Below are 12,143 nucleotides of genomic sequence, written 5' to 3'. Positions count from 1 at the left end.
TTTAACCTGGATTTGTATTCTTAGCTACTATCAGCCATGCTTGAAGAAGTATTTTGTTACTCTATTTTCTTGTGTATCACGTTACTTTGTTTTGCATTTTTATTGGTGCTGTACATTCATTATATTATTATTCAGAATGTGAACTCTTCTAAGGAAGTGAGAAGGTGTGGTTAAATATAATTGATAATTATGAAGTGGAAATATTATGGATTAATAATTATCTGTTACATGGAACTGAGGGGGTAATCTGTCTTTTTAGGAAGCCCTAAGGAGACAGATTAGCTCCTCAGTTTCATGTGAAAAGCCGGCAATGTTTACTACTAGAGATGAGCGAACCTGGAGCATGCTCGAGTCCAGCCGAACCCGAACGATCGGCATTTGATTAGCGGTGGCTGCTGAACATGGATAAAGCCCTAAGGCTATGAGGAAAACATGGATATAGTCATTGGCTGTATCCATGTTTTCCAGACAACCTTAGAGCTTTATCCAAGTTCAGCAGCCACTGCTAATCAAATGCCGAACGTTCGGGTTCGGATCGACTTGAACCCGAACCCGGTTCACTCATCTCTATTTACTACATTTTATGCAAAATTTTGCAACTTTTTAACAGTTTACACGTCCGCTCTTAGCTGGGGTAGATTTAAAGGTGATTTTAAAAATGTATCAGCGGGCAGAGGCAGGGGACATAATAACCAATCACGACTTATCTCTCCCTGTGCCTCTGCTGTGCTGGCTTACCGCTCCAGGACCCGTGCCCTGCTCCGGGATCTCCTTGGGCTGAAGCGTCACAACTTGGTTGATGGACTGTCCGATTAGCCAGTCAGTGACTGGGGTGGCACATAGATGCAGTCACTGATTGGCCAATGGGGCAATTGATCACCTGGGTAGGTTATTTTACCCGGAGTCATGACGACATCAAAACTTGGGGGAAATGTCTTCCGGCGGGGGTCCTAAAGCCTGTGATGCAGCACTTCGGGGGCACGGGGTGAGGTGAGTAGTGATTGTATATCAAGTCCCCCCCCCCCCGCCAGCTGACACATTTTAAAAATCACTGGGCTTATAACAAAATATTATAAAATATCATTTTGAAGCCTATGGTGCTATTTTTATTTTATTGCTACAATTCCATTTCTGAGATGCACTCCTCAACACTGAACTGCAGCGCCAAGAAGGAAAAGATCTAGAATGATGGAAATTGCTGGATTAATAGCCATGTTAGAGAAAAGTGCCATGCACAGAAATAGACACAATTCCAGCCCTTAGCAGGTTATCAGTGATTAGTGGCTGCCACACTGAATGCACTTGGACGTGTAAATTACCAGGGTCTGATGCTGGCAGTTCCATTTGCATTTGCTGCCAAACTGTAAGTGTAACCGAAAAGAAGACTAGAGGGTCCGGCTACTGTACATTTAGCCACCACACAAAATAATTCTGGGAGTAGAACCATGTGAGGTTCCCTTGTGGTACTGCGCACATTGGGGGGGATTTATGAAGACCAGTGTACAAGTAAGCTGGTCTTATATTAGGCCCCGCCCCCTTTCCCCGGCGCACGCCTCTTAGTGAATCCGGTCGGCCGGGCGCACGAACCTACGCCAGGCGTACTAAATCTACACCTGCTTCCAGCAGGTGTAGATTGGGACCATGATTTACGCCTGCGAGCAGGCGTACATCATGATAGATGAGGCTTATCACGCCCCCACAAGCTCCCCCAGCCCGCTCATCGGGCGAGCAGGGCATACGACGGGGTGTACGCCAGGGAGAAGGGGCAAATCTGCACCTTCTCCCTGGCGTACGCCTAGGGCGGACGTTTCATAAATGTCCCCCATTGTGTCCAAGCCAATCTCCAGATTTTATTGTGTCCAAGACAAATGAAGGCTCATCTCTAATGAGAATAGACCTCCGTCCTCCTTCTTTATTTTGCCCAGCACCATGATAGCCTTCGAGAGCATTGATGTGAAGTCAGTGGATATCTGTAACTGGATGTCTGGCTCGTACTTGTTGTGCAAGTTCCGTCTGATGTGTAGACACTGTTTAGTGCTCTAAGCTTAGTATGTAAGATCCAGTTTCACTCATAGGACAGAATGGATCACTCCAGTCTTCCAGTACTTATCAGCTGCTGCATGTCCTGCAGGAAGTGGAGTATTCTTTCCAATCTGACACGGGGCTCTCTGCTGCCACCTCTGTCCATGTCAGGAACTGTTCAGAGAAGGAAAGGTTTTCTATGGGGATACTGGTGTTGCTACTGATCTGGACAGTTCCTGTCATGGACAGAGGTGGCAGCAGAGAGCACCATATCAGACTGGAAAGAATATACCACATTTCCTGTAGAACATACAGTAGCTGAAAAGTACTGGAAGACTTGAGATTTTCAAATAGAAGTCATTTACAAATCGGTATAACTTTCCGATACCAGCTGATTTAAACATATGTGTTTTCTCCCTTTCAGTCTTATATGTACTAATGCACCAAATAACAGTTATGTCCCCACCTGGCTGAGAAGACCTGCCTGTCTCTATAGTATATATTATGTGAAAAATGAGCAATGTCAGATATAACTAGAACAGGTTTCATCCAGAGCTGTTGTTTACCTTGTGTCTGCTGCATATTGTATGTATGTTCATTTGTTTTAATATCCTGCATTGATAGGAGAGTCAAACAAGATAATGAGAGGACAAGGCACATAAAGTATTATGAACCAATATCGTTTCTTCTATTTTAGATGTCAATGGAGTCAAAATGAAGGATCCAGAAACAAGACAATACTTTTTACATCTTTTGTTCCTGGTGATTTTAACTAGTGGTCTAACAAAGTCAACAGGTAAGATTTACTATCTAACTACATATATTTGGGTAATACAAACATATGTAGGGATAAATAAGTAAAAGACAGATATTACATAGATATGGAATTATGGATGATAGATTAGATAGATAGATAGATAGATAGATAGATAGATAGATAGATAGATAGATGATAGATAGATAGGAGATAGATAGATAGATAGATAGATAGATAGATAGATAGATAGATAGATAGATAGGAGATAGATAGATAGATAGATAGAAAATAGATAGGAGATAGATGATAGATAGATAGATAGATAGATAGATAGATAGATAGATAGATAGATAGGAAATAGATAGATTGGAGATAGATGATAGATAGATAGATAGATAGATAGATAGATAGATAGATAGATAGATAGATAGATAGGAGATAGATAGATAGAAGATAGATAGGAGATAGATGATAGATAGATAGATAGATAGATAGATAATAGATAGATAGATAGATAGATAGATAGATAGATAGATAGGAGATAGATAGATAGAAGATAGATAGGAGATAGATGATAGATAGATAGATAGATAGATAGATAGATAATAGATAGATAGAGAGATAGATAGATAGGAGATATATGATAGATAGATAGATAGATAGATAGATAGATAGATAGATAGATAGATAATTATGGATGATATATGGGATAGATTGACAGACAGATTGATCGATTGATAGATAATGTAGTGAAGCACAATGTCTATATACCCATTGGGCTTCCTCAGGGCCCGGTTATGACTGCTACCATGACACCCTCTACAGTTACACCACTGCTAATCTATGAGGAACAAACATGACATCATAGATAGTGACAGCACAGATAATATGTGACACATTAATAACATGAGATGACCATAGGGGAAATAAAAAAAAAAACAACATAGAGAAGGCTAGTTGTTGCACGGTAGTTTGACCAGTTTTTAGTTTTTTAGTTTTCTTTTTCATTTTTTATCCTCTTTAAAGAGTTTTCTTTCTTCATGAACATAACTGTATGAGGGCTTTTTATGTACTTGCATGCATTGTTTTATACTCACTATACAATTACTATATAATGCAATGGAAAAAAATATATATTTGTGACGTGAAAAAAAGTTACAGCACTACTCCTATCTATTGTCATTAAATGGTATTGCAGTTTATTTTGATTTACTTGTTTCACAAACAACTTCATGTGCACCTCTCCAGGGGACCCCTTTAAATGGTTAAGTCTTATCATTACTCAGAGCAGTGATATGTATGTTTGTACAGAGGGGCAGGGTAGCTAGCCAGGAGACTGTAATTGCACATATGTTGTTTGTGCTATATGCTTTGTGTTGATATTTGCAGAAGGTCTTTTAATGTCATGTAGTGTGACATTACACCTGAATTGTGAGCTATGTCACCTGCAGGCTACTTCTATTTGCACTTTCCTCTGTCTTCCCATTTTATGGTCATATAGCGGTTTATGGTGTATGTACGCTGTTTGTCGTAAAAGTATGAGCCATTGGCCCTGATTTACTAAGATTGTTAGGTTTTTAACAACCCAAAAACCAAAAAGTGCAGCAGTAACCTCCAGGCGCAGGTGCTTACTCTACATACTCCCCCCAGCATACACACAATAAAAACCTGCTGTATATATATTTATAAATGAAGATTTTTCTGACTTTTTATCTGTACCTTAATTGCATATATGGGATTTTTTTATCACTTTTTATTACAATTTTTTGCATTTCATGTGTCCAAAAATCAACAATTTTGCACTTTGGCATTTCTCGCGTTTACGTCGTTTACCGTGCAATATCAGGAATGTGATAATTTATTAGTTTAGATGATTACGCAGACGGCGATACCAAACATGTTTATTTATTTTTATTCATAACATGGGAAAAGGGGGGTGATTTAAACTTTTATTAGGGGAGGGGGCTTCTTATTAATGAAGAAACTAAATTTTTTCATTAAGTCCCCTGGGGGACTTCTAATTCATCTACACTGATCTCTCATAGAGATCTATGCAGTACATATTTATTGCATAGATGCATGAGATTAGTAATGCATTGCTCTGGGCTTATGGAGCCCAGAGCAATAGATTGTCGAGTCGGGATCAGCACCGTTATGGCACAGAGCCCCAGCCCAGCAACAAGCAGGGATTTTCCGCCACTAGACCACCATGGATGGGGGACACAAACCATTTAAATGCACCTGTCTGCTTTGACAGCTGCATTTAAATGGCTAATTTGTGGGCTTGGTGATTGGACCATGCCCACTAATAGCCGCGGTCCACGTGGTTTAAAGCGGGGTCATGGCGTGCCCACCTTGTAACTCCCCTACCCGACCTAGGACGTACGAGTACGTCCTAGGTCATTAAGGGGTAAAAAGAACACACCCATGTTTTGATTTTAAAGCACAAAATGACGGATGTGACAGTTTTTGGAGATTATTTTGGTGGACGACGTTAGTAAATATGTTGATACAAGAAACTGACAAAGAAAAAACTATTAAAAACCGTCAATTTTAAGACAGAGACACCATACCATTTAGCCAACATAATATTGCATGAACTATTGATAAACTTTTCCCATTGTAGCAATCTGAGACACATATTTTTTGTCTCAGACAGATAGCAACCACTCATAGTCCATTCTAATGCTACGTTTACACGGAACGATAATTCACCTGATCGTACGATTAACGACTTCGAAGTAATGATTTTTCTTTTATAACGATCAGCATTTAGACGGAACGATATATCATACGGAAAATTCGTTTTGCGATCGCCCTATCCTATCTCACACGTAGGTAAAATAGGTGAATGACTGTTTACACAGAATGATCTGCGAATTTTTTGCGAACGACGATTTAAGAACATGTTCAAAGATCAAAATGAACGATTTCTTGCTCGTCACTTGATCGTTTGCTGCGCTTACATGTACAATTATTGTTCAAATTCGATCGTTATCGTGCAAATTCGCACGATAATCGTTCCGTGTAAACGCAGCATAAGAAATGAACGCTGAGCTTTGATTGTTTTGTCAATAGAAAAAATCAATTAAGTGCAACAAGAAAAACGGATAGTCCAAATGATAAACATAGAACGTTGCAAGTTTTAACAAAAATTTAACTGGCAATCCCCCACAATATTATTCATTTCTTATACTGTATATTCCTTATATCTTCCTGTTTAATTCCTAAAGGATTGCATCAGATACCAAATTAAAAGGCTGCTGGCTGGTGATGAACTGGATTCTGTAATCTACTTATGGTCTAACAAGTATAACATAAGCTTCATCAACAATGAGGCGATAACCCTCAGGGTAATCCACAGACAAACTCAGTAATACCCAGAGATTAGCAGCTTTGGAACACGCAAATGGAGTTTTAGCTTAAATAAAAAGATGTTATATGCCAGGAAAATGCTGCCAAAAGCCAACATGTACCAAGATGTATATGTACTGTACCTTATGTTTGCACTTTAAGAAAAATTCTAGTTTTAGCAAATTAAAGTTATCCTGTGTATAATGAAAAGTCAATTTTTTTTGCGCACTTTGGCGTTTTTTTCTGCTCCTTGGCAGTTTTGCTAAATCATAGCATTTTATTTTCAAGAAATATAGATTAAAGTGATTCTGTACCCACAATCTGCTGCCCCAAATCACTTGTATCGTCGGATAGCTGCTTTTAATCCAAGATCTGTCCTGGGGTCCTTTCGGTAGGTAATGCAGTTATTGTCCTAAGAAAATACTTTCAAATTTTCAGCCCTGTGTCAAATTGGCATGGCCTAGAGTGTCTATGCCCTAGGCCAGTGACGCCCCTCTGTCCCTACTTCCCGCCCTCTTCATCATAAGGAATGCCCCGGGCAGGATTCGTTCTAATCATCACTTGTCTGAACACTACATATGGGTCTTAATGATCCACCACATGTGCAGTGTTCAGACAGGTGATGATTAGGAGAAATCCTGCCCAGGTGTGTTCCTAATGATTAGGGGGGACAAAGAGGCGGTGCAGGCCTAGAGCACATACACTCTAAACAACACCAGTTTGAAACAGGGCTGCAAGTTTAAAAGTGTTTTTTTAAGACAATAACTGCATCACCTGCTGAATGCACCCCATGACCGATCTTGGATTAAAAGCAGCTATCTGACAGTACAAGTGGTTTGGGGTGGGGGCAGATTGTTGGTACAGAGTCGCTTTAAAGTCTCCAGAGGTGGATGTGACTAAATTCACTTCTCTAGCGATTAAGTGATTAATTTTGGAGCAGCATACTTGTGATTCTGGTGCCCTCTGTAATACATACCACCAAGGCAAGACACACAAATGGTGGAAGCGGGCATGATGCTGGACGGCGCTCTCTCTACTAAAGATAGCTGCAGATTAAACTAGTGTTCTAGGTTTAGTGGAAAGAAATGAACTAGAACCTGACTAGCTAAGCTCGATTTACTTTTGCACTGCCATAGCTAGGCTTAACTAAAGATGCCGATACACCTTATACTAAAATTGGCCTTGGCCAGATGTGTAATGGTGGCCATATACCTTTTACAATCGTTCAGTCATCAGTTATGTCTTCTTTCCTCTCATAGTCCTTCTCATACACATGAATGTTCAGAACTCCCCCGATAAACTATTGATAACCTATGCTGTGGATAGGCTATTAATGGTTTTACCCAGGATAACCCCTTTAAACGACACACTGTGTATGCATATGACAAGCAATATACCCCATGTTTTGACTCAATTAGCATTTATAATGGATTAGACCGGCTGTAACAAATTTACTGCCCACAACAACTCTTTCCATCAGCAGCAGCAGAGATGGTACCAGGATACTGCATATAGTGGGCTCAATGCTATGGAAGTAATATTATATGCCCATGACGCTTAGTTTAACAATGACTCACATCTTTCTCTGTTTGTTTTTTTAGATACAAGTTCATTTTGGAAACAAAAAGCTGATATTTTTACAGATACATCAGTTGGAAAAGTGACTTATACCAACATCCCAGCTCTATCAGAATTTACAGCCTGTCTGGATGTATATTTTAAAAATGATGTCCCTTCCACTGTTTGGTCTTACTGTGGTCAAGATGGAGGAGACCCTGAGCTTGGTTTTAGGAGACATGCCGATATGCTTGAAGTATTCCTTTTGGGAGAAGTTTATGAAGTTAAGACACCTTTAAAACAGAATGTTTGGTATATTATATGCTTGAGATGGAGCAGACAAACAACGCAGCTGGAGGTCTATGTGAATGGGCAACCTATCTATTATTCCTTTACAGAAGGCCGAATGCTAAAGGGCAATGGCAGCCTTGCTCTGGGTGCCTCACATACTATTAAGGGGGGTCAGATTGTTATAATTTTCTCTTCTATTCTTAATGGATGCATATACAACTTCCAGATGTGGAACTATACAATGTCTCCAGAAGAGATGATTGACTGTAGTAATGGGAATTTAATCAGCTGGACAGAAATTATTTGGAATTTTGCAAGACCGAAAGAGGATGTTGAGCTTCGCTGTGGTGAGTAACATAACAGCTGTAAAGTGAACATAGACATTTGTATGCACAAGAGATGGTAATGAATACATAAATGGACCTGAACACCCCCAGGCAGGATTTCTCCTATTCATCACTTGTCTAAACACTGCACAGGTGCCTTAATGATCCAGCACCTGTGCAGTGTTCAGACAAGTGATGAATAGGAGAAATCCTGCCTAATGCTGGTTTTACACGGAGCGATAATTCGCCCGATTAACGATTTTGAATGAACAATGTTTTGCGATCGCTTAAGCCTATCTCACACATAGGTGAAATCGTTTAAAGACTGTTTACATGGAACGATCTGCGATTTTTTTTTGCAAACGATCAACGACGATTTGAGAACTTGTTGAAAGATCAAAATGAACGATTTCTCGCTTGTCATTTGATCGTTCGCTGCGTTTACACGTACGATTATCGTTCAAATTCGATCGTTATCGTGCAAATTCGAATGATAAATCGTTCCGTGTAAAACCACCATTAGGGTACCTTCAGGGTACCGGATCCGCAGTGGATTTCACGCTGCGAATTTGCTGCGGATCCAGTGCCATTCATCCGGCGGGGGTTAATCCACATATTAACAACGGGATGTTAATCCTGCTGCGAGTATGTGCTCTCATAGGGATCAATAGCACTGGATCCGCAGTGGATATACTTTTAGAAAACACCATCTGGAAAGGTACAGTTTGCTTTTATACCCCCCCCCCCCAAAAAAAAAACACAAAAAAAACAACAACAAACAAACTAATAACTACAGCCACAGAGTACAAGCACTAAGATACTGTATATGTATAATGTGGATAATCTTACATTACAATACTACTATAATAGTTGTTTTTACATACTGTGAAAGTAGCCTAGATGCGTCTCCTGGAGTAAAACTAAGGGCCTTATTATATGGACCGATAATCAGCCCGATCAGGCCGATTCGGCAGATTATCACATTATGTAATTAAGAAAACAATACGCTAAAGAGGCAGTCATTGGAAATAATCGTTGCTTTGTGTTTTTTTTTTTTACATGAACACGGCGGTGTTCTTATTTTAAATTCTATCACCACAGTCCTATTGAGCTTAGTTAGTCTGCAGCTAACTTGAGCATTACGTATACCACTTGTTAGTGAATATATATAGTGTATGTGGACTGTGGGATAGTGTTTTTAATTTCACAATTTCATATCACCAATATTTTATTTTATTCTTAATACATTAAAAGCTACGTTTTATTAGTTTTTCGGGGATATTCTGGTTTAATTGGGCCCATGGCCCTTTGTGTTGCCGAGTTATATACACAACCAAGATGGAGACAGCCACTATCTCCCCACCACCACCACCACCACCAAATGCAATACAAGAAATAAAATAAAAAATTGGTTAGCTCATCCAAAAGAAGTACTATAACTACACAGGTGCACACTACCATGGCTAAATTACGGAAGTAAACACTAAAAATACAGCAGTACACTGCAAGCTCTAAAATATATGTGTTTTCTTATCTTTGCTTTTGTATTTCAGCCTTGGCTTTATGCATAGGTTTAGGACAAGATATATAACCAATGAAAAGCAGGCAGATAGCAGCAAAGTACTTAGGAGTCTTATGCTATAGACATATGTGTTTAATGTAATTTACATACACATTTTGCTAATTCTTTTCTTTTTTTCCCCCCAAATCAGCAAATGTATCAGTTACACCAACACCAAGTACAACCACTCCGACCACAGTTCTTGGTAAGTATTATCTACATTTTGCATATTGTTTAAAGACTTGATAGCTGCGATAGCTCCTTTTTCATGTTAGGTTTAGGATACTGAGTAGCCACAGCCTGGGGATTCTGGGCTCCAATGCAAAACTTAAAACAGGGTTCTAACACCTATCACAGGCCACTTATGGCATTGCTGTTCTTTTATCTCACAGAGGGTTCATTGGGCAATTTGTTGTGAGGAAACAGAGAATGACTGCGGCCTCTGCGCCCCTATAGTCTACACTATTTAGCAGTCATCATTTTATGATTTATTAACAATAGCTGTCCTGGAACTTGAAGTTATATACATAAGTATATATAGTTATAAATATGTAAGTAGTTTGGCTGTGGTGTTCAAATGGTTGCTAGATTTCGTAATGTGCTATGATTTTGTATATGGGGATTTTATTTCTAATATAATAAAATAATATCCTGAAAAACTTTACGTTTTAATAATTACACTCCCGCTCTAATATACTGTGTCACTATTGTAGTGCAGTGTATTATGTCTGTCAACATTAGCGGACAGGCAACCTATCTGGCCCTGCAGGAGGTACAGCCTATTGGGCTTAGATACATGGCATACATGTTATTGAAAGTTTCTTCTTCCTATTTCTTATATAGCAAAGTGGCCTTAAAGGGGTTGTCCAGCGGTCAACCTTTTTAAAATATTGCTGCTGATGCATATATAACAATACACATGTTATCCTTACCTCTCCATGCTCCCTTTGTGTCCTCCTCTGGTTTCTGCAAAGCCTAACTGCACAGCCTACACCTCCGAAACAAATTAGTCTTGGGAGTGACATCCCGCTCAGTCAATCATTTACTGGACAGACGGGACAGCCCCTTGCCCAGTGATTGGCTGAGCAGACTGTCACTCCTGGAATGAGTAGAAGGTCTGCAGTCAGTGGGTGACATGGTGACACCAGAAGAGGACATTGGGGGAGTGCAGAGATGTAAGGATAATATGTTTATTGTTTTATATGCACCAACAGCAATATATTAAAAAGGCCGACTGCTGGACAACCCCTTTTAAGGGGTATTCTCATCAGAGCACCCCCTATACACAGCCCAGCACTGTATAGAATGGATGGAACACTGGCTGCACATGAGTGGCGGTCTCCCTGCAGATCAGCATGTTAACATGTTAAAATTAGAATACCCCTTTAAAGAACTATAGTTTACCAATATACCCAAATACTTACTATTCCCATGCCCATACCTGCCAATCTTGGGTATGTTACTTTCGTAATTATGTTGCATTACCTTCTATATATGCTAACATTATGACATATTGTAATCCAATGCAATGACTGGTAGTGTAAATATAAGACAATATTAGTTCAAAATTGTGTTTTGTATCTAGGCACAACTACTAGTACCAGGGCACCAACACCAGCACCAACACCCACTGAGACCTTACCTACCACTACTGAAAGTCTGACTACTGTGACATCTACTCCTGGAATATTCTCTACATCAGTAACTCTGACAGGGACAGCTAGCAGCAACTCCAGTGACAGCTTGACATCTAGTCAGCTGCCCGAAACTCTACTGACAAGCCCATCAACGAAACCTACATTCTCTACTAAGGCCTCTACCACAGAGTCCTTATCCGGTGATGACCTACTAACTAATTCCAGTATTAATTTACCAACTGGCAATAATGTATCTACAACTGGTAATATATCCTCAACATATCAAAGTCCACCAGGCCTGGGAACAACTTCTGCTATGCCAATTACATCTCGGAACAACAGCACCACTATACAGCAACAGTCAACGGATGGCAAGAGTACGCCAGGTAGTATCCCATCATTTGGTTACTCTGTTCCCCCTCATTCCACAGCCTTTTAAGGTTGCCGACAAGTCAAGTTACCAGTCAAGTCGGTTAAGGCTGTACCTCCTTCATTCCATTAAACTTTGAATAAGGCAACAACATACCTACATGCTTGACCACCACTCAGGTTACAGAACCCAGTGGTGAGACCAATTTCTGTATATCAGTTATTACCTATTTAGAATATAGGTGATGCTTTGATGCTACTGGAGCACT

At 39.8% G+C, this 12,143-nt stretch overlaps 1 protein-coding gene across 2 annotated transcripts in view; it reads left to right on the top strand.

Annotated features, from left to right (window-relative positions):
- ADGRG4 (adhesion G protein-coupled receptor G4) overlaps positions 1-12,143 on the top strand; it is a 72,040-nt gene that overhangs the window by 10,188 nt on the left and 49,709 nt on the right. For both annotated transcript variants that reach the window (XM_069943120.1, XM_069943119.1), the window contains exons 2-5: positions 2,720-2,818; positions 7,735-8,328; positions 10,020-10,073; positions 11,454-11,891. In XM_069943120.1, the coding sequence (XP_069799221.1) occupies positions 2,737-2,818; positions 7,735-8,328; positions 10,020-10,073; positions 11,454-11,891 (1,168 nt within the window). In that variant the 5' untranslated portion in view covers positions 2,720-2,736. The remainder of the gene's footprint in view (positions 1-2,719; positions 2,819-7,734; positions 8,329-10,019; positions 10,074-11,453; positions 11,892-12,143) is intronic.

The sequence above is a fragment of the Dendropsophus ebraccatus genome, chromosome 10 (assembly GCF_027789765.1).
Source record: "Dendropsophus ebraccatus isolate aDenEbr1 chromosome 10, aDenEbr1.pat, whole genome shotgun sequence".
Taxonomy (NCBI): domain Eukaryota; kingdom Metazoa; phylum Chordata; class Amphibia; order Anura; family Hylidae; genus Dendropsophus; species Dendropsophus ebraccatus.
This window is presented reverse-complemented; position numbering and strand designations above follow the sequence as displayed.